This window comes from Balaenoptera borealis (genome assembly GCF_965194805.1).
Source record: "Balaenoptera borealis genome assembly, chromosome: X".
Taxonomy (NCBI): Eukaryota; Metazoa; Chordata; class Mammalia; order Artiodactyla; family Balaenopteridae; genus Balaenoptera; species Balaenoptera borealis.
In genome coordinates, this window is record NC_138881.1 from 37,326,609 (window position 1) to 37,349,837 (window position 23,229).

Sequence of the window (23,229 nt, forward strand, 5' to 3'; positions counted from 1 at the left end):
AAAGATGAAAGATAATGAACACACATAACTGTTTAAAAGGGTGAAGGAGCTTAATCTAAATAAACAGTAAGCCCAAATTGGATATGAAGGTCAAAACTGATAGTAAAATATTATTTCATTTTCAGCAATAACAAAGGGCTAAAATAATGGTCCATGTAATTTTCAGATATATGGCTATGTGGCTAAAACAATTAATCATAATTACTATGAAGGTATGAAGTTACCTTTGATACAATCTTGTCAGGCAAAATGAGCCTTTAAAAAATTAACTCCACAACTAACTTAGCATTCTAAGTTGTCAGGAATAACTGGATTTAAAAGAGTCACAGTATCTTCAAACTAGGACAAACTTTTCAAGGCCATCTAATTCAACCACTTCCCACGTGGGATCCCCTGCAATTCCTGATGGATGATCATTCTGTTTGACCTCATACAACAGATTACTTTATGGCAGCCCACTACAATTTTAAGAAAGTGAAAAAATTCTTACTCAGCCTGGTCCCACATCTGGCTTGTATGGACTAGCTCTTCTCCTTGGGGATCATAGAGCAAACATACTACCTCTTCCATATAATACCCCTTTAGTAGTTAAGAGGGGGATCATGCTTCCACTAAATCTATTCCTCTCTGTGATAACATCTCCAGTTGCCTCAACTTCTCATGTATATTTCAATCTGTGTTTCATTCTCCTTGTCTCCCTCTTTGATTCTAGTCTAATTTGTCAGTGTATCTGGAAGATTTTATGCTACAAGTATTTATTTTAGAAATATTTCTTGAGTGCCTACTATATGCCAGGCATTGTTCTATGCTCTTGGGATTAACAAGTAAACAAAACCAGCAAAGATTCTGGCCCTCATGTAGCTCATATTTCAGTGGGAGAAGATAAAATACAAAAAAAAGGTAAATTATAGAGTATGTTAAGAGTGCTATGGAATAAAGCAAAAAGTAAGGCAGGGTAAAGGTACACTGCAATTTAAAATAGGATGGTCAAAGTAGGCTCAACTGAGAAAGTGATATCCAAAAGAGGTGAGAGAGTGGGTCTAGGCAGATAGAACAACTAATGCAAAGGCCTTTCAAAGGAGAGAGTGTACCTGAAATTTTCAATAAATAGCAAGGAGACCCGTGTGTGGAGTAAATAGTAGATCAGATTAGAGAAGTGGCAAGGCTGGTGGAGGGCATAAAGGGCCTTTGGCTTTTATTCTGAGTGGGAGATGGAGCAACTGGGGGGTTTTTGAGCTGGAGTGATGTGATCTGACAAGTTTAGAGGAACACTCTGGTTGTTGTGTTGAGAATAGATTGGAAGGGGGCGAGGGTTTAAAAAAAAAGGCAGGGAGACCAGTTAGGAGGTTACTGTAGTAATCCAGGGGAGAGATGATGGTAGATGAAACCAGATGGAAACAGTAAAAAGGGTGAAAGGGAGACAGACTCTGAATGTAATTTGTTTTGTTTTCCCGAAAAAGTTTTACTGAGGTATAATTAGCATACAATTAACTGCACATGTACGATGGGATAAGTTTTGACATATGTATATAAACATAAAACCATCACCACAATCATAATGAACATATCCATCATTCTCAAAAGCTTCCTTGTGTCTCTGTCATCCCCTTCCCCAACCCCAGGCAATCACTGATCTACTCTCCGTTACTTTAGATTAGTTTGCATTTTCTAGAATTTTATATAGATGGAATAATACAGTACATGTTAATTATTGTCCAACTTCATTCACTCAGCCTAAATATTTTAACTTCACCCATGTTGTTTCATGTACCAATAGTTCATTCCTTTTTATTGCTGAGGGGTATTCCATTGTATAGATGTACCATAAACTTGTTTATTCATTCACCTGTTGATGGACCCTGGGTTGTTTCCAATTTTTGCCTATTATGTATAAGGATGCTGTGAACATTAATGTACAAGTCTCTGTATGGATATATGTTTCATTTCTCTTAGGTAAAAGGAGTAGAATAGCTGGGTCATTTTATAAGAGTATGTTTAACATTTAAGAAACTGCCCAACAGTTTCCCAAAGTGGTTGTACCATTTTACATTCCCATAGCATTGTATAAGTTCCAGTTGTTCAACATCTGCACCAACACTTGGTGTGTTTTAGTCTTTTTGATTTTAGCCATTCTGATATATGTGTGTATAGGTATTTCGTTGTGGTGTTAATTTGTATTTCTCTAATGACTAATGATGTTGACCATCTTTGCATGTGTTTATTTGCCATCTGGATACCATATAATATTTTCAAATTAAGTCCAAGATCACATTATTATTATTTTGTAACTAAAATTTCTCTTTGTATGTGAACTACTTCTAAAATCAAATGTTTTGGTATCATGTACTTACAAAATTTACTTTTGAATTTAAGTAGGATTTTACAGTCAGTCCTGTCAACGCTTCACCTTATTATCAGTGAAAATTCCTAAGGAATGAATACAAACACTTGAAAATTTATTTTCTGTATTAATGACTAATAGTAACAAGAGTTCCCTGGAGAGCAAAATGATAATCTTGAGTACACATACAGCACTCAAATGTCAAAATGACTCCAATTTTTATTTCTGCTAGATTCCATGTGCTAAACATCTTAGAAATAATTTCATTATCTTTAGGGGCTTAACATCCTTTTCCTGCACTGAGCCAAAATAGGTTCACCAATACAGAAGACATAAGAATTTATCAAATAATTAACTAGCAGAGAGAAGGATAAAATTACTATTTTAGAACAAGCAATGGAATCTTTTCATGGATTTCTGTTATTGCTTGTAGATTACAAATTTTAATTGTGTTAGGTCTGGTGATATTTAATTAATGTACACTGAAGAACAAACATCAAAATGGGTTTTACATTATTTTTTGAATAAAAATTATTTTGTATCATGATAGAATACAGGGGGAAAAAAAAACCCCAGGGAAGGTTTTATAAACAACAAGAAGAAAACAAACAAACAAAAAGGTACCGCATGGTATAGTAGGAAGACAAGGGCCTTGGAGTTGAAAGACTTTTGTTCAAATTCTGGGTCATTTAGGTCTAGCTGTATGACCTTACATTCTCTCAGTATCAGTTGTGCCTTTTTGCAAACTAATCTTACAGGATTGTTATGAAGATTAAATGAGATGCTGTATAGGTATATGTTTGGTTTCCCTGAGTTTTAATAATCACTTTTATTAGTCAAGACATGGAAATCTCCGACATAAAAAAGTTTAGGAGCTTTTTAAAGTGTGTGTGTGAGAACAAATAGTTTACTAAATAATGGCTATTTTCTAACTGAAAACATGTTCCTATTACATAAGAAAAAAGGTAAAAATAGAACAGTGAGAATTACAGAGGAACAAATCTGTAACCCATTTTTAATTTTTAAAACTTACTCACTTTATTCATTTCCAAAAAAGGTGAACCTAGTTACAGCATGTTTTTGAATAGAGAGTCTAAGGCTGCTATGTCCAGTACAGTAGCCACTAGGTAAGATATATTTTTATATTTATATAATTTAAATATAATAATATGATAAATATTTAAATATAATTAAATATTCAGTTGTACTAGCCATATTTCAAGCGCTAAACAGCCAACATGTGGCTAGTGTCTATCACATTGGACAGTGCAGATATAAACACTGCCCTCATGGCAGAAAATTCTTATTGGACAGAGCTAGTAGGGGGTCTTTCCTTATTACTACTACTGAACTGAGGCTAAAATCTAACTAAATTTCACTTAAAATGAAATTGTTCAACATTTTAGGCATATGTAACAGAAAAAATTTCCATTGCTTTTTAAGAAAAAGGGGGGTTTCATTCCCTTTCTCAAGCCCTTTGTAGTCTTTGCAGTTAGTAGAACTGAGATCAAGTCTCTGGCTGACGCCTTGTGTGTGTGTGTGTGTGTGTGTGTGTGTGTGTGTGTGTGTGTGTGTGTGTGTGTGTGTGTGAGAGAGAGAGAGAGAGAGAGAGAGAGAGAGAGAGAGAGAGAGAGAGAGAGAGAGAGAGAGGGAGAGAGAGAGACAGGGCCTGGGGAAAGCGGCTTGAAAGATACATGTCATGTCTGGATTCTACAGCCAGAAACAGGCATTGGAGCTGATTTTTAAAGCACTCCCCAATCCACAGAATAAACTCTTCTTTTTCCAAAGTCTACTTTTTTTAGTTAAGAGTTCTTGATAACAAGGAAATTAATGACTCAAAAGTGAAAGCAGCTAACAGAAGATTGAAAGCTAGAGAAAAGAAGTCCGACAGTGGAGGGACCCTAGGACTCAGAGGTGTGATCCTGTGGTGATATATCTGGGGTGTTTTTTTGGCCTCCTAACATATCCTCACCTGGGTGTGAGAGCAGCCCACAACCTGGAAACTCCCAGGGGAGCGCAGACAAAATGACCCCCAAGAAAAGCCTCCTCTCTTTAGCCAAAGGACTGAGAAGAGGTTGGCTCTGCAGGACAGAACCCTTTTGACTTCACCCACTCCATTCCAGGGGATCACCATGAAAGAAGCCAAGTTCCTCCCCCTCAGAACACTTTCCACCAAACCAGCCCTGCCTGAAGCAAAGAAGAGCAAAGAGGTGGCACCCCACCCCTAGAGAACAGGGGCAGGATTACAAAGAGGAGGTAGCTGGGGAAGGAGGGGCTTTGGCACATCCCTAGTATACCCATGTGTAAAACCAATGACAACCAACAGAGCAAGAACTTTGAGACTAAACTATGGCTTATGAAGTACCTCCCAGGTTCCAAATGAGCCTCTGGGTAGCATACAAGTGGGAGAGACTAGAGGAGTATTGCAAAGGCATTGAAAATGAAATTGGCATTTGAATCACAGCCCATAGAAGTGGACTAGGACATGTGTTCTGAATCTAATTGGGTTAACTGCCTACCAAAATAGAAGATTTAAATAAGAATCATAGCCTCATAACGTAATACTACTAAAAATGTGCAGCACAATATCCAGAAGTACTCTTCATACTAAGAACCAAGAAAATCTCAACTAAATTAAATTTAAATTTTGAAAGTTTAAAATAAATCACTTCCACTCTACATGTTTAACCCCTCTACAGGCTTCCTAATTCTGAATATCTTGAATCACTCAACTGAGCCTCATCAATTTTCCTTCCTTAATCACTCTTGGTCTGGGTATTTCTTTCCCGCTCCCAGTTTTACTCCCTGCTCCAGTCCCCTGTCGCTTCCTAACTGGACAGCCCAGCTTCTATAGGATCTCTTTGCCTCTACTGCTTGCATCCTGACAGGCAACCCGCCTGTGCACAGTGTCCACAGGAATTATATGAGCATACTGCTTGCCCTGTATCATTGCTCAAAAGCTTGCAGTAGCTTTTAACTCTCTATACCCTAATGTCTAAAGTACTTAATTTGGCATTCTAGATATATTCTTCCCTCAAACCAAATTTTCAGGCTACTACTACCACAACCCTTCAAATAGCTGACTTTTGTATTATGCCAGTGTTCCCTGACCCCATCCCTGAATGCCCTGAACACTTATAATGTTTTGCCTGTGCTCCTCTGTACCTCCCACATGGGCCCCCTTCAGTCCTACTAACATGTTACGTGCAGCCCTCTCTGGAGCGCTGGCCTACAGTGACCTCTCATGCCCCCCATTAGTCTTCCTGGGCTCATACTTCTGTATTCTTGTGAGGTGCTTCTCACGTGTGACTTCTTTGAGGTTATCTTTCTGTTTCTTTATGTTGTATTAACAGCATTTGAAAATTCATTTCACGGGCTGACTATGCCTTTCTCTCTCTAATAGGTTGGGAAGTTTAGTGCATAGCAGACTGTGAACTCTATTTCTAGTGAACACCTCTTCTGCTCACCATTCACTAAGGTGAAGTGGAGAGAGAGAGAAGGACACAGTCAAAAAAATTTTTTTTAATAAAATTATGCTTAAATTATGATTCCTGATATTTTCTAAGCAGATGAAATCACAAGATTAAAAAAAAAAGTCTGTTAAGGTACCTCATACCAGAAAACAAGTAAATAATAACAACCTCAAAGCATTATAAAAATGAGACAAAAGAAAAAAAATAATATTTTTCTGGATCAAACAGTCCTACCTGAAACTAATAGTAATGTGATATGAATTCAGAAAAATGTCTATAGCAACGTGTCTTGCACTTTAATGAAGTACTTGACTCACTGTCCCTTGTGCACACTACATGCTGAATATACATTTAATTGGTGTGTTGATTGATTTTTCCAAAATTCAAATTGATTAGCCTAATATAAATACCCTTTTCATCTTTATTATAGTCAATATACTTGAAGTCTATATATATTAAGGTTACAAAGGGTGTGAAAAGAGCTCAGTCGTTTATAAGAAAATTACAATCTTATTTGGTCTTACTTTTGTTGGAATGAATATTTACAGCAAACAGCACTAATTTAGATAAAAGTGTTAAATACGTATAATTTAACAACCACAAGACATTCACATATTAATTGGTCTATTTACTCAAATTCCCTTTTGAGATGGTATGATTGAACAGGACTTTTTTTTGTGGTTTGCCAAAGAAATAATTTTTTTGGACATAAAACAACGGTATCATGACTTTGAGTACTCTTCATTACAAGGATTTTCATCATTTTATTTCTCTACATTGCAGTTATTCAGGAGTTTTTCATATTTAAACCATAGCTTAAATTTTAGCCATTGCTAAATTACCACCACTTACATGCACAGAAATGATTTAGAAGTATACATGGAAAAGTACTGAAATATAAGCCTGTTCTCATCAGCTAGGTAATATTCTCATTGAATTCTTCCATCTTCAGATAACACACTGCAGTGAAGGTAAACTGTAGTTCAGACATGGCAGGTGACACTAAGCTCAAACAGCCTCCTGGAATTTTTTCATTTAAGTTACGGACACTTTTTATCTTTTGTCTTTCTGGTGCCAGAAATCTATTGTGTATTAAGCTCAGATTATTTGGAAAAAGAACTATAATCATTGCAGGGATAAGGGTTTCCAAAAATAAATGTTATTAGTCAAGATATGCAAGATAATGAAAGCCAAATTTTCTAAAGGATCTTAAAAATGACTAATATGGCTGCCATTTTCACTGTTATTTGGCATTTAAACTAGCTTCAAACAAACAAAAGATCCCCATTATGAGAAACTGAGGCAAAGGAAAAATAGGCGTCCCCCCCAAGTGGTTTATTTCTGGGAGAAAATAAGTACAAGAAAGTATCTCAGAACTGTTTACTCTTTTCAGGAATAGCTACAACTGGGGAAATTCAAGTCAAGAATAACTAGAACCAAGTATCAGAGGGTTGAATGCAGATGTGAGAAGTAATATTCTTAAGGAGACTCAAGATCCACTGGAATCTCAACATTGTTTGATAATATTATTATTCCTTGTCATCGCTGTTAAGATACATTATTAATCTATGTTTAAATATACATTATTATTTTGCATAATTTCTGGGGAGGTAGCATAGTATAGTAGTATGAACATTTATTCATTCATTCACTCATTAAATCATTAACTAATATTTATGAGCACCTACTACATGTCAGACACTTTCAAAGGTTCTATACAGAGGTGAAACAACAGCGAAAAATTCCCACTCTTATGCAGCTTATATTTTATGGGAGTAGACAGATAAACAAATAAGTAAAATATAAGTATGTCTCATGGTGACCAACACTATGGAAGAAACTAAGGCAGGGAAGGGGGATAGGGAATACTGGTGGCAGGGAACATTCCTTCTCTCAAATTTTAAATTGGGTGGTCAGGGAAGATCTTACTAAGAAGCTGATGTCTAAGCAAAGACCTGAAGATGGTGAGGGAATAAGTCATGAGGATACCTTGGGGAAGAGTATTCTAGGGAAAGGGCACGACTAACACAGAGGCACTGAGGCAAGTATGGGCCTGCTGAGGAACAGCAAGGAGGCCAACGTGAGGGAACAAAGTGAGAAGAGGAGAGTAGTAAGGGGTGAAATCAGAGAGGTATTGGGGAGCAAAACTGTAAACTAAATTAAGAATACCTCAGGGGACAAGGCCTAGCCTAAAGGTATAAATTCAGGGTGTACAGATAGCATTTAAAGCCATTAAAACTAGATGAGGTTTCCAAGGGTCTGAGTGTAGATAGAAGGAGGAGGGGCTGTGGCACCCCACTGTGAAGACCTGGTTGGGGGAGATGAGAAAGAATCAGCACCATCTGAAAAGGAGCAGCCAGAGAGGTAGAAGGGAAACCAGGAGAGCGAGGTGTCCTGAAGCCAAGGGAGGACAGTGTTTTGGAAGGATGGCTGTCAAATGTTGCTGATATGCCAAGAGGGAGAAACCTGATATTTGGCCACTAGACTCAGCAATGTGAAGGTCAGCAGTGACTTGACAAGAGCTATTTTAGTGGAGTTGGTAGGATTGCAAACCTGACTAGGGTGGGTTCAAGACAAAGAGATGGGAGAAACTGGAGAAAGTGAGTAGAGATAAATCTTTCTAGGAGTTTTGCTGTCAAGGAGAGCAGAGAATAGGGGTAGAAGCTGGAGGGGGTGGCTAGGTCAGGAGAAGATGTGTGTGTGTGTAATAAAAATAAACTGTAGCTTGTTAGATCCAACAGAGATAGGAAGTTGATGATGCAGGGAAGCGGACAAATGTGAGAGCGGTGACCTTGAGTAAGTGAACTGGATAGGATCTTGAGTACAAAGGAAGGGGGTGTGGCAGGCTGAATTAAAATCCTGGTTCCACCACTGACAACTTTTGTGACTTGGGGCAAGATTCTTAACCTCTCTGAGGCTTAGTTTTCTCACATGTAAAGTGAGAATTTCCTGGAACTGTTGAGCAGTGTAATGTCTTCATCAAATAGTACTGTCTCATTGAAGTCCCAAGTTATACCTTTAATACTTCATCAGCAGGATGGGATATAAAAAGAACTTTTAAAATCTGCCTTTTTCCTAAGACGATAAACCCATATCTAGTATCTACTGAAATAAAAATAATGCTATGAAGTATACATTCACACCCAAAATAACGATAATCACTTTTTAATTATCACACAGTTGAGTGCTATTTCCGTTGTTCATGTTGCACATCTTTGGAACATGTGTTGGTAGAGAACAAATAGGCCTTCCTCCCTGATGGATTCTGCCTTAATCCGCTTTTGTACCCTCTTGTGATGAGAGCTGAATGTCACTCGAATGGTACATCCTCTTAGATGTTTACAGAGGATGTACAGAAACAGCAAATAAGATGAACAAAACTGTAACGAAAAAATGCTCAGGAGAAAAAAAAGGGTGGAAAGGGGCACCTGACAGAGCAATGCATTCCTGTCACTGGAACAAAGTATAGATGGCCACCTATGAGCTCATGTACCTTAAGCCATGGGTGATTCAGTGCTTCATAAACAGTGATCCTTTCAGCAGGATCCAGCATCAGCATGCGGCGTACTAGGTCTTTGGCACTTTCAGAGATATGGCTCCACTGCCTTGGATTCATCTGAAGAGGGGGAAAGGAAAATTACACAGTTATGTCCAGTGAGAAGTTAACATTCTCTGTTATTTAATATTCCTATGCTGTTTCAACGTGAATAAAATTCTTGGAGCAGGGTGGAGAAATCTGATTCTAAAGGCTTGCTTTCTAAGGAAGAAGAGGACAGATGCAATTCTTTTTCTGTTGTTGTTGTTCAATACATGAGAATTTGCAGCAGTAAATATTCGCTATACATGTTCTTGTTGTTATATATGTAATAATATTTTTAATAATTGAAGAATAGAATGTTCATGATTCCAGGTTCTACCTCAGCTAAAATAAAGAGTCTAGAATGTAGACTCTAAAAAGGTTAGAACACTTTGATCCAGAAAGGACTAAAATAAAATTTAAAAATTCAAAATTTTGAAGAAATATTTTTAATATTTTGCTTTTAAAACTTGGAATTAGCAGTAATTGTAAAGCTACGCAAAGTAGCTTTTATTAATAGGAGACTTCGGTCACTGTATGTCATTTTCAGTATTTAGGAAGAAATATACCATTATTATAGGCCCTACAAAAAACCCAATTCACTTGTATATTGTTCTTAAAGAAGTTACTTTTCTTTCTCTTTTAGAGATGAGACAACTAAGCCACAAGGTAAATTAACTAAAGTCAAACAAAAAAATTATGAGTTGTTCCTAAGACACACGACTTGTGAGAAAGGCTGTGGATCTATGAGGAAAAGAGTTGGAAGGCTCCTGGGAAAAGGGGTATGTCTGAGACCAGGAACCAGGAAAAAATGGAAAGGAATGCTTAGGGCTTGGAGTTGGGAAGGTAAGTGGGGACAGGAGGGTAGAGATGGAGTAGGTGAGCTCATGGGAGCTGCCTGGCAATGGGAGCTTTAAGCAATGTCATGGCTTTTAACTGGCAGAGACCTTTGTCACCTCCTAAGGGAGAAAGATGCAGAATAAAGTCCACAACAGGTTAAAGGCAAATGAAATCACAACTTGCATCACAGTACACATGAATCATTATGATCTCGCCAAGGGTTAGTATTAGACATTTCGCTCTGGCTAACGTGAGGCTTTGTTCTAGTAGACGTGGAATGGAAAATGTTCCATTTTCTTTTTCTAACAGGCAGAATTCCAAACGATAGTCACTTCTCTTGTCAGATCCCTTAATTAAAATGAATGCCAGGGGCTTCCCAGGTGGTGCAGTGGTTGAGAATCTGCCTGCTAATGCAGGGGACACAGGTTCGAGCCCTGGTCTGGGAAGATCCCACATGCCGCGGAGCGACTAGGCCCGTGAGCCACAGCTGCTGAGCCTGCGCGTCTGGAGCCTGTGCTCTGCAACGAGAGAGGCCGCGATGGTGAGAGGCCCGCGGTGCGCGGGCTAGAGAGAGCCCTCACAGAGGCGAAGACCCAACACAGCCAAAAATAAATTAAATAAATAAATAAATAAATAAATAAATAAATAAACAACTTAAAAAAAAGGCACTAGGCTTCTACTTTCTTCTAAAAAAAAAATGAATGCCATGAGACTGTTGAAATATTGTCATCCTACTGAAATTGTGATCAGTTGACGAGTTTGAAATAAGGAGGTAAGTGATTAGATGGGGCTTAGATAGTCTTGTTTCCTCTTCCCCATCTTGGGGCTGATGTTGTAGTTTTTAAAGTCTGAATGATCTGTCCTCAGGAAAGGGGTTGAGAAATCATCTGAAAATGGTGGTAAGATTTCTGAAGTGAATAGAGGTTGAGAAGTATACTCCCCAGTCCTTTTTATGAGGAAGCCCAATCCAGGGTTTTCTCTTCCTTTGGCAGAGAAGACTAGTTGAAATTAATTTGGGAGGTTGAGTACATAAGGGGGAACAAAACAGGGCTATAAAACAGTCTCACTTATTTGAATACTAAAGCCAGGCAGCTAAGAACTCCTGCTGTGTAGATACCAACTGGCTATCCAGAAATAAGTAATATAAGATGACACTGTATCTTTTAGAGACTTTGTGAAATATATTTCTGTCCTTTATAAAAAAATTAATTGAAATTAAATGTTAGCACATATTTTAGCTAAATAGTATTCTCCCATATTGACCTTAAAAGATCAAGTAAGCTAGTAAACAAGGATAAAAAGTTAAATTAAAATCATTTAAGATCAGTAGTAGTTTATAAACTATGACAATTTAAATGTACTACATTTAAAATATGTCATCAAAATTTTCCTGAAAATACTCATAGAGATCAAGGATTTTACTATTTTTTTTGTTAAGGACCACCAGAGTGATAAAATATTTTTGAGATCTGCTTCAAAATAATCTAGTAGCATGTGGAATATAGATAAAACAAGGTTGGCTGTACGTTGATAAGTGTTAAAGCTGGGGGTTCATTATACTATTATCTCTACTATTTTGTTTGTTAGAAATTTTCAGTAATAAAAAATGTAAAAATAAATGCTGACACAATCACAGCACAGTATTTTTTTAAAGGCCCAATAGGTTCATCACTGATGGTAGAGATGGATCTATACTTCAAGATGCTGAAAACCTGAGGCTTTTGTAAGGAAAGCCATGAATATAAGTGAGAGGTGAGGTTAGCCAAGTAATAGTAAATATGAATTAACCTCAAAGCTTCAAACCCCCAGGTACAGAAATTATGGTATAGCTGCCACCATCCATCTGACTATATTATACTATAATGCTAAGAATAGGAAATTTTCAAACAAATTTTTGGACATATGTGAACAGTCCAAGTTTTTTTTTTTAAACAAAGAAACAAAGATAACTGTTCAATGCTTTAAAAATAGACAAAATCAAATACCAGAAGCTGTTGGAATGAAGCACATTGCCTTGGAAACCAGGAAGTTAGCAACTGAACAAACACAAAGGAAGAATTCTATTATTAGCGAATGCTTATAACTCAAAAAGGCAGGTGGGAGATTTTATTATATGGAACCTACGTCATAAGTCGCTGTGAGGATGAAAAGAGTTAATATAAGTAAAGTGCTTAGAATAGTTCCTGGAACATAGTAAGTGCTATGTATGAGTTAGCTATCATTATTGCTAGTATTATTATTATGCTGATGCATTACTGTGTTTATTTTCATATGCTAGTATCTGTGATTTCACTTGGCAAAATTCAACCAGAAAGCTATAACCGTGCATTCCTCATAGCCACTTACAATTTCAAGGGATTGGAGGGGGATGATTACTTACAAGCAGTTTCCTGAGACTTTTAGTTACCTTGAAAGGATTGATTTTATTCCCCAGTGGTCAACTGACTCTAAGAGAAGCAGAAAAACCTATTCTTAAAACATCTTTCTCTGTTAACAGAGTTTTGGCATATATCTTAATCCAAATAAAATAAAAGACAAACCTGTATGCCTTTATAAGCTGATGGTACATAAAGCCCAAGGGAAAAAAAGTACAGACCATTCTCACCTTCTCACTTCCACAAGCTTCAGTTATGGCTTAAAGGATAAGGCTACAACTCTGAAACTACTTTACCTTTCATTTCTTTTCTTTTTCTTTTTCTTTATTTGTTTCAAGTCCCATATAAAATTCTAACATAACTGAGGAATTGAAAAAAAAAAAACAACTTTAGGGGCCTCACAGTTTTGGAGTGTAGTGTTATATAAACCTGTGTGTTTCGTTTTATGTTGCCAGGCATGGCTGAAAATGAAACAGTGATTCTGTTGAATAGAAAGTACATGTGTTAATAATAACGGGAGGAAAAAGAACTGCCTCAAAATAAGCTGCCCTGATTTGATATCCAGACACATACTCCTCTGTGCTTCCCATACAGAGCATCCTACTCCGTCAGCCATACAAGCTAGTACAGGGCAATAAAGTATAAGAGCTCGGGTGGTGAAACCAACCTTAAGCTTATTTCTAAGAATCCCCTAGGTCTTTTTGGTATAGCCACTCATGATGTCAGTAATGACTTCTTAAATTACTTAGTAATGAAAGTAATAATGTACTAATCAGGAGTCTGTGAATAGTACATGCAGTTTCCAATTCACAGTAGCCAAAGATGAATATAAATATTTAAATCACACCAAAATGGCTCTAAATTATATTATGAAATGCCGTTGTGATACTGGCATTTCAGTTTATCCTGGAAGGTAAACGGCAAATTTTTCAGCTGTGCTGGCTGACTGCATAAAATGCAATAATAAAATAACATGTATGATAAAGCAAAATCAAATAAAGGCTAATAGACACTAAATCTAAAATTAAGATAAAGAATGACTAATTACCTGGATGAAATTTCCATTTTAACTTTACAAATCAAGCAAAAAGTAATAAAAATAAAGCCCTTTTCTCAAATTACACAAAGAAGGGCCAAAGAAGTTTATTTTCCAGCTTAGCCTGAATAAATGGGTTCGGTCACCAGACAGCTAATGGATACTATAAAATCTGGGCACAGGTTTGTCACAAACACCTTACCCAGGGTAAAATAAAAGGTCAAATTTGCTCACAATAAATTCCAAGGAGCAGTCCAAATTCTTTCCCTGAGCTAGAATTTTATTTGAAATAAGTAGGGCACTAACCAATTACTTTGACTTAGCTAAAGAGGCAGTTTTGCTAGAATGTACTTGTGGTAAAAAAATTTGATTTGTAGTGTGGCTTTATGACTCTGAGAGCCCAGGACTCTTACACTGTTGATTAGCACATGGAGGAAAAGGGGGACATCCATCTGATCTCTGGTTTTTACACTGTATCAAAGACGAGTGGGGACCCTGTCTTCTGGACTGAACACAGAGTTGGAATCCAAATACATGGGATAGACTTTAGGGGCAGCACAGAGGGAATGAGAAGGGAGGGGTGAGGCAATGGTTGTTTTAAAGCCAGTCATCTGGATGACAGTTCGGCCGATAGGGTTAAATTTACTTGAGGCCTTTGTTGCCTAACAAGGCTGGTGGATCAATGATGCAAGCATCTCTGACTGGGTGACTATGTGACAACCAGTAAGTAATCCAAAGACAGACAGCAACTTCAAAACACATTTTTCAGAATAATTTAATCTCAATGGAAAAATAAAACGTTCATAATATGTTACCTTATATTTTCCTTTAATAATGCCTTCAAACAATCTTTCCTTGGTTCCATAAAAAGGCAAACAACCGCTTAGCAGGATAAAAAGGATCACGCCACAACCCCAGACATCTACAGGTTTTCCATAAGGCTCTCTTTTGACAACTTCTGGGGCCATAAAATGAGGTGTTCCGACGCGTCCTACATTTAAAATGACAACATCAAGGAAAAATGTTTACATAAAATGGGCTTTTTGTTTCCCATTGGAAAACTGAAAATAATAGAACAATAACAGTGTGAATGACAAGGTTAACAATGCAAATATTCTCTTACCACCTCTCCCCTCCTCTATAAAATCAAGGAAAAAAGGCAGAAAGAAAAAAATTATTTATCTAATCACGTCTTGAAAATATTGAGCCCAGGAGAGGTACTTTGTCTTCTAACACTGTTACTTCCTATTGAATTCCATAGGCTGCATGGTAAGTATTTACCTATTTGTTGCTTCATGAAGAAGTTGTTTAAATTTTCTAATTTTCACAAGTTTGAAAATTACTAAAAATATAGAGCAGAGGCAGGGGCAGGGAGAGGGGGGGCAAGTGAGAAAATATCTGTAGAGAAAAAGATTACTTTTGACTGCCAAATAGAAACTCTCAAATTAAACCTAATGCTGAGAACTTTTATTTGGAATATGAATCTGAAATCCTGTTCAGTTGATTTTAGGAATTAATTGCAGCAATTAACAATGGTTAGTAATATTTTGTTATAATAAGATTTTTTAGCTTCCTCCAAATGTTAACATTTGAACAGAATGAGAGCAAATATATGACATAAACCAAAGTAAAATCATGAAGCTCCTCCCATTCAATCTTCTTTGACTTCTATCTTTTTTGAAGCGCTTTTTTCTTTTTTTCCTATCAAAGTTAGGTTTCAGGAAGGAATCTGAAAGCAGTTGTTTGTACACTAGTAACCATCTTTAACTCAGCATCCCAAAAGAAGTCTTTTCTTCTACTGGAGAACGAAAGGCTTGTACCCTGTAGGGAAATTATTGTGGGAGGGTAACTGCCCACCAGACTTGGCAGCTCTTCTAGCTCTATGCAGGCCCCTCCTCTCCTCCCTTTCCCTTACAGCCCCACCCTCATCATCACGAGTCCAATATAATTTTTATTTTGAAGCTTGCACAAAACTTTACGTAGAGCTCAGAACTGTGATCGGAGTTTAAAAAAAGACCTCAGAGATCTTCTAATCCAGCTAGAGAGAATATATCATAAAAGTCTTGTTGGTGATTGTCAAACCTGGTTGGGATGAGAAGGATAAAGCAGCTCTTGGCTTGTGTCCTGGGAATATTCCTTTGCTGCAGATCATAATGGTTCCTCTCCTTCCCCCATAATAGAAGAGATTAAGTTCAGGGCTCAGGGAGTGAAAATATTTTTATTTAAAATGTATAGTAGATCAGTGAAAACTCTACTGGTTGGAAGGAAAGATTTTTATTTCCATATTGCCCCATTTGGTTCCCTCAAGTAACAAAGAGAAGTAGAAATGATGAGAACTAAGCCTTCTACTTCATTAATAGCCTGGATAGGGCAGTGCCCTTGGAGAATTTGCCTTGGTCTGATGGACAGGAGCTGGTAAAAGTAGGGAAAAGCAGGGTAAGAGATCAGAGTACTGGTACCAGGGCACCAGCCAGGTACCTGCCGACGGCTGGGATACTGCTTTGAAACTCAACTTGACTCCTACTATTTCCCTTACAAGACAGGACCAAGCATCTCAAAATGTAGGCCTCAATCTGGGACTAGTCAGAGCCACCACAGCCAGCCCCGGCCAGCCAGGGGAGGTTCTTTCCATTTATCCAGATTGAAGACTACCCTGGTTCTGGAGAATTAGGGTTCATCCTTGAGGAATATACATGTCTTTTGGTTCAAGAATTTGCTCATAGATGAAAGGGGAAAAGACCCTGGTAGAAAGAATACATAGGAATGAGTCTTTTATTTCATGAAGATCGGTAGGTGTGAAAGGACTGGAGTTAACCTTTAACATACACCAACCTCCCCAATTTCCTGGTTCGTGATCACTTGACTTTTCCTTCTTTGTGGTCACTTGATTTTTATGACTTTGACCACAGAATTCTAAGAACGGGAAGCCAATTACCAAGCCAAATTAAATGTCACTGTATATGAGACACTTCCGATGTACATTTACATATTTAAATGTTAGCTTTTTTGATAATATAATAAAAGCTTATTACCTAGAACCTCAGGGTGGGGAGAGTTGTTCTGAATAGGTACATATTCAATACTTTAGGACCTGGATCTTTACGCACCCAAACCTTTTTACTTTAATAATTTTGGATGGCTCTCTTTCTACAATTTCCTGACTTCTCTTACACAAGATGCTGCACATAATTTAACTTCTTCTTGATGACTCAGAATTATCATTGTGGATACCAATGAAAGAACTCTGGTATGGAACCAAAATCGCCCTTGGGAACTTCAGAGGTATGCAAGGGTTGATTTCTTCAGTACCAAAAGGCTGCTGTGCTTTCCAACTTTTGGTGTCTGCTCAATGTATTTCTTTCTGTCAGGCTTTCATTTCTTTTCTTTCACTATGCTTACTCTAGCCTTGTCTTCTCCTAATTTTTGCATAAAATCTGCTATAAACTGTAATCTCATTAGAAACAAGATTCTTTCATTTAGAAAAATTTCCTAACTGCCTGCTAGGTCCCAGACACAATCTAGGACCACTGTGGGCGTACAAGAGATAAGCCATGGTCCCCCCTTGCCCTCACAAACCTCAGTCTTTGATATAATTACAAATCCCTGCATCAAATGCTACATGGAGGTATGTAGCCCAGATAGCTATGGTAATATGGGACAGAAGGAATAGGGTTACCTCACTTGGGACGGTGAAGATCAGCCTGCTTTTAAGAGATGATTGTTAGCTAGCCTTCAAGAATACTTAGTTAACTAGATACATAAAATGACAAAAGGCATTCTAACCAGAGGGAAGAGCAGGTGCAAGGTATGAAGGAACACGAATCCACAAAAGTTTCTGAAAAATGGAAGCATGTCAGCCTCAGAGTGTGTCTTTAGATGCTCACTTGAGAGAACCATGAACAGGTATTAAGGGCAGGAAATGTCTTGCTGCTATTATAATTATTTCCTAGGTTCCTAGATATATTCTGGATAAGTGAGTTTTCCTAACAGCTGAGTTTCAGATAGGGGAAGTGTAAATATACGTAAATGGTTTTTACTATATGGAACATATAAAGGAGAGAATTCCTTTCTATTTGGAGGACTGAGTGATCAAAGATTCTAATCTGACGGGAAAATAGCTTTCTGTTAAATATTAGCAAATGAGCTGATAAATAGTAAAATTTTCAAAAGTATTGATACCTTAAACAACATGAAAGCTTTTTATAAGAGAAATCATTTATCCCTTATCTACATATGTAGACTGTATTTTAAAAGACATTGCAATGCTTGAAGTAGGTATTTCAAGACTGCAAGGAAAGGTATGTTTAAGAAACGACAATATTTTGACCATCACAAAGTATTTTAATTCTAGAAGAATTGAGAAAAATAAATTTTGCATAACTGACACACTGTGGGTTAAAAATCAGCTTTAAAAATATACAATTTAGGGGAAAGATTCATGGACTTTAGGAAAACAGATTAACATGTAAAAAATGTCTGGGTAAATCGAATGAATCCATTTTTCCCCTTCAGTTGAGATGCACAGTAAAATACGAAGCCCATACCATTTTTAATACTAACAGGATGAAGATCCAGATCAAGAGAAACAAAGACACTATAAATGGCCAGTATATAGCATATAAAAGGAATTCGTTTTATTTCGTATCATCCCATCAACCTTGAGGATGTAATCGTCAGAAATTATGTGTTATTTAATTGTGTAGTCTTAACATGGGGGTGATTTGTACAAATACCGGATTTGAGAGAGTTAGTTTAACAGCAACGTTTGTTTAAAAACAACAATTTAGGATTTGTAGTTGATTGCAAGATTAATATGAGCCAGCAGTGTTATAGGGTTGTCCAAAAAGCTCACGCAATTTGGGGAGCCTGACAGAAATGTAAGATCCACGGCAAAAGAAGTGATAACCTCAAGCTTCTGTGTGCTTGGAAGTACCTGTAGTTGTGCTCAGTCTTGGCTCTGTACTTGGCGCACAGTCAGGAGACTCTGAACCAGTTTATGTGAGGAATGGCTAAATTAACCTAGGCAAGTTAACTTGGATAGGACTTAGGGGGACATGATAGCTGTTTTCAAGCATCTGAATGACTATCATATGGAAGGGTTAAAACTGTTTACTGTGCCTCCAAAAGTCAGAATTAGGACCACTGGGTGGAAGTTACAGGAAGACAGACTTCCGTTCAACGCAAGGATGAACGTTTCAATACTTAGGAGCTTTCCAAAAATGAATGAACTGTCCTGGGACGTGGTGAATTCTTTGCCACGTGAGGAATTAAACTAGAGCTCAGCCCTTTGCTGGGAATTTTATGAGAGAATTCAATCATTAGTTACAAGACTGGAGAAGTTAAGGCCCCTTCGAATTCTGAGATTCAATGATTCTGTGATTAAACTGTTCTTTGTTACCTGACCCTATGGTCAGTCTTCTAATCACAGATGAAAAATTTCAAAACTTTTCGTTAGTTTTGAATTCACTAGTTCATTAGAATTAGAAGGAAAAAAAAATCAGTTTTCAAAACTATACTCAACTTGCAGTTTCTCATATTCTTGGAAATGATTAGCTAGAAGAAAACGCAAAACTAGAAGAAAATCTAAACACAATTTAATTTTAGAGGGCAATGTGGTAAAATAATGATTTAAAGAATACAACTATGACTCATGGCTCATTTTTCAGAAGATGGTCTATGTTAATACTGCTTCGATGTTTTAGTAATAGTGAATTAAATGAAATATCCTGTGTAAAAGATTATTATTTTGATATTTATCATTTGTTAGGTATTTGAATTTAATACTGTTGATATTTTTCCTCCTTGTGAAGGCTGGCAGTACTTCGAGATGGAAAATAGAAAGCAATGACTAGAAGATTGGTAGTCTGCAGAAGAGAGAACTAAGTAATTTGCAAAACTAAAGAACAAAACTAAAAACAGGGCAGCATTCTGCGCTGGAATCTACTGAAAGGAATAAATAAAACCAAATACTTGAATCTGTAATTAGCATCCACCTCTGTACACTGGTGAAGAAAGTTTCCGTTTGAACTTTTCTTCTTTTTTTTTCTGGCATGGGAATTTTCTAATTATGTTTGTTTTGGCTAATAATAAAATCAGTCTGTACTCACATCTGCTTGCTCTTCCCAAATACACAGATTGATGGCTTGAGTGGGACTCTTTCACAAACGGAAAGAGGAAAACAGTGTGAAATTAAGAATTAGCCATAGATGTAACCTGAAAGTAGTTAATCCACATATTTTAGATTTGACTTCGTTTGGCCAGTTCATCTTTAAAAGTCACTTTGCCTCAAATATCATCTTCTTCCAATACTGTTTTAATCTTTGTATGTTGGGTCTCTTCCCTGTTAAGTGTTGGTGATACAAAGAGTAAAAAGACAGAGTCTATTATCTTAAGGGACTAAAATTCTAATTATGACTACAGAATTATTAAATTCAAAACTACATTATGGCACTTTTGTGGGTGGGTTAGGGTGAGGTGGAATGCGGTATGAAACACTGAGGATGGACTAATATTTAGTTTGAAAGTTTTACACCAGCCTGAAAGTGACGAGGTTTTGAAGGAAATTTTAAAAATAGTGTTCTTACCTCCAGCTACAAGTCCAGACTCCCCTAATTGAATAGCTACCCCAAAGCCCCCAAGTTTAACAGGTGCCGAGTTTTCCTTTGAGGCAAGGAGAACACAGTGGGGCTGAAAAGAAAAACAAACAAACAAACCAAAGATAAGGATTAACTGAAGATGAACAATTCAATTTACACAAAACCGAATAACATGACCATATTGTAACACTTTAAAAACTCCTGGAATTACTTTGGATACTTGAATTATTTCTCTATTCTCACTTCTGGCTGATTTCTCCAAAGACTTACCTGTTTTATCCAATATTTTTCAGGAATTATTTGTTTCCAAGACTAGGGTATGGTGCTAGGAATTACTTAGGAAGCATGGATGTTCAAGACAGACATGTTTTCTGCCTTTTCATGCAATATTTTCTTCCTTTGAGTGACACTCTACATTTGTTTAAGGAAAAATATATTTTATACCTGTGTTTCTTGTAACCTCTGACTTGACCTACAGAGCCACTGTATCTTGGCCCTTAGGGGATGTTGATGGCCCTTTCTTTGTCCACTCTCCCACCATCCTATTTCTTTTCTTTATTCATTCCACCCCCAAGTAAGAAGAGTCAGATTTAATGCCTTTAACTGAGCCTGGCTCCTGGGGAATTCAATGCTCTTCCTGGGGTCTTTTCTCTGGACCTGCCCTTCCTCTCTGTGGGAATGGGAGGTGAGAAAGGAGAAGGGGGAAAGGAGACTACTTGGCTGGCCTCTAGTCCAGGGTAAAGACAAACTCCCCGAGGAGTAGCTGCTTGACCAGGGCTAAGAATCATATGCTTTGTGGTCACAATGAGAGTTTCTTTGTAGGAGCTTGTCCTCTGCATCTGCCTCTTTCTGGGACCTTGCTGGGGCTGGTGTCACGGAAGCATTTAATTGTAGGGAACTTTGGTCTCTACTCAAATACTATGCTCTCCAACATGACTAACATTACATATGCTATGACCTGTTCTTAAAATGCCAGTTAGTGAAAAAGGCAAGCCTCTTCAGGCTTGGAAGATAAAAGTATTTTTTATTCTGTCCTATACTTGCTCATACATAAAATGACACAGTTTTAGTTCAGGTTTAGCCTGCATGAGAATGGGCATGAAGAGACCTGTGCAATAAAACTCTGAGCTGGTACACCCGGAGAGATGTTTGATGATGGATACGCAAAAGTGGGAGGGATCCTTACTCTGCCCAATGAAAGCATCAGGGTTCCACTTTGGAAGTTACTTTTTGTCCAAGGCTGTTTAAAGACCTTTACGATACAGTCTAGCACAAAGAAAGATGAGCCCTTGAACATAAATGTATGTATGAGTGTGTATGAGTTAGAGAAAGAGAGGAGAGAAAAAGCAAGTGTACATGAATGGTGAGCAAACTGCAGGAAGACACAAAGTAGCCAGAAGGGTCTATGGAAGAACAAGCAAACCTCTATAGAAACCAACTGATAAAGAGTGTTCTCCCGCAATGAGAACTTTCAGCTGGTTCAAATAGAGATCAATGACAACAGACCTGAAGAAAAAAGCAATAGCCCTAGCATGATTCTAGTGTGGGGCACAGCAAATGAACCAGCCTAGAAAAGGATGGCCATGATGCAGAAGAAGAAAATACAAACTAGACCCAGAAAGGGTCTCCTGGCCAGTGTCTTCATCACCTTCTTAGGAAGGAGTAGTAGAAGCTTAAATCAGAATCCCAGAGTACACACTTTATATAGTTTGTTGACTATATTTATGCTTAAGTTAATGTTACACTGAGATCTATGTATCCATCAGAGCGTGGATTCAGTCACTCTCAACAAACCCTTAAGTGAGATAAATCATAAAATTGGAACTTAAGATAGAGAATAAACAAAGAAACCAACATATGTAAATGAATACAAGACTAGGTAGTGTTAAGTGCTATGAGGTAAAATTAGGCTGGTAGGGAAGTAGGTGTGATAGGTTTGAAGACTAGGGAGCTGCTATTTAGTAAGGGAAGGGGTGTCAGAGAAGGCCTCTCTAATAGGGTAATATGTGAACACAGACCAGAATGAAGTCGCAGAGCAAGCCACATGGAAGCAAGATCTTGGTGTGGAGGATAATAAGTACAAAGGCCCAGAGGCACGAAGGGGGTTGGTATATTTGGAGAAGAGTAAAGAAGCCAGTGTGTTGGGAAAGGAATGAACAAAGGGAAGAGTGGTGGGAAACGCGATTCAGATGATCAAAGACCCTATGGTCTAGGGTTTTGAAGTCAAGGCCAGAACTCTGGGTTTTAGGCTGAGCAAGATGGAAAACCACTGGAAAGTTTTGAGCAGGAGAGCATTAAGATGAGTTTTAGGTTTTGAAAGGATCACTTGAGCTGCTGCGTGGAGAAGAGATTGCAAGGGCACAAGAGTGGAAGAAAGGAGACCAGGTAGGAGGCTTCTGCGGTTGTCTATAATGATTTATAGATTTTTAATATTTTTGATGCGTTTTAATCAATTGCAGTCATTATTCATTTTGATGCTCGAATTGTCCTGTTTTTGGCCAGTGAGAGCCCCTACTTAAGTCAGCTTTTACGTCCTTTTTTAAGACTCTAGGAGTCTGATAACTTCCTTGCTTTCAGGCACAAGGTGTTCAAGGCTTGTCTTTTTCATTTCTTGCCCCAGAATTGGAACTGACCATTTCTCCAAACAGCCCCATTTCTGTTTAGTGGGTAAAGGTATTTAAATCCACAATATGGATATTAGGTATAGTATTGCTATTAGGTTATCGCTGCTTCGACTCTTCAAGTGGACATAGCTAAAAATTACGTATTTTTTAGAAGGAAAAAAAATAAATCACCAATTCATACTGATGCTTCTTCCTACTCAATTATAGTTTTTAATTTTACTTCTTCGATTTTGTCAGATAATGTTGGTACCTAATGACATTAACATAATCATTCATTTGCTTTTTCCTTTAATGTGTGTGTATAAAAGTTTCAAAATAACAACATTTCCATTACCAGTAACAACAAAACCACTGTATGCTGTTTAGG

General features: G+C 37.5%; 1 protein-coding gene and 1 long non-coding RNA gene across 11 annotated transcripts in view; one reads left to right on the forward strand and one right to left on the reverse strand.

Annotated features, from left to right (window-relative positions):
• Positions 1-23,229, reverse strand: part of CASK (calcium/calmodulin dependent serine protein kinase) — a 394,779-nt gene that overhangs the window by 116,082 nt on the left and 255,468 nt on the right. For all 10 annotated transcript variants that reach the window (XM_082378094.1, XM_082378100.1, XM_082378096.1 and 7 more), the window contains exons 6-8: positions 20,227-20,329; positions 14,458-14,633; positions 9,308-9,430 (exon numbers count right to left, since the gene is read on the reverse strand). In XM_082378094.1, coding sequence (XP_082234220.1) covers positions 9,308-9,430; positions 14,458-14,633; positions 20,227-20,329 — 402 coding nt within the window. The remainder of the gene's footprint in view (positions 1-9,307; positions 9,431-14,457; positions 14,634-20,226; positions 20,330-23,229) is intronic.
• Positions 2-19,617, forward strand: LOC309621186. Its single transcript, XR_014239799.1, has 3 exons — positions 2-8,414; positions 10,038-10,237; positions 19,453-19,617. It is a non-coding gene; the product is annotated as an uncharacterized lncRNA (long non-coding RNA).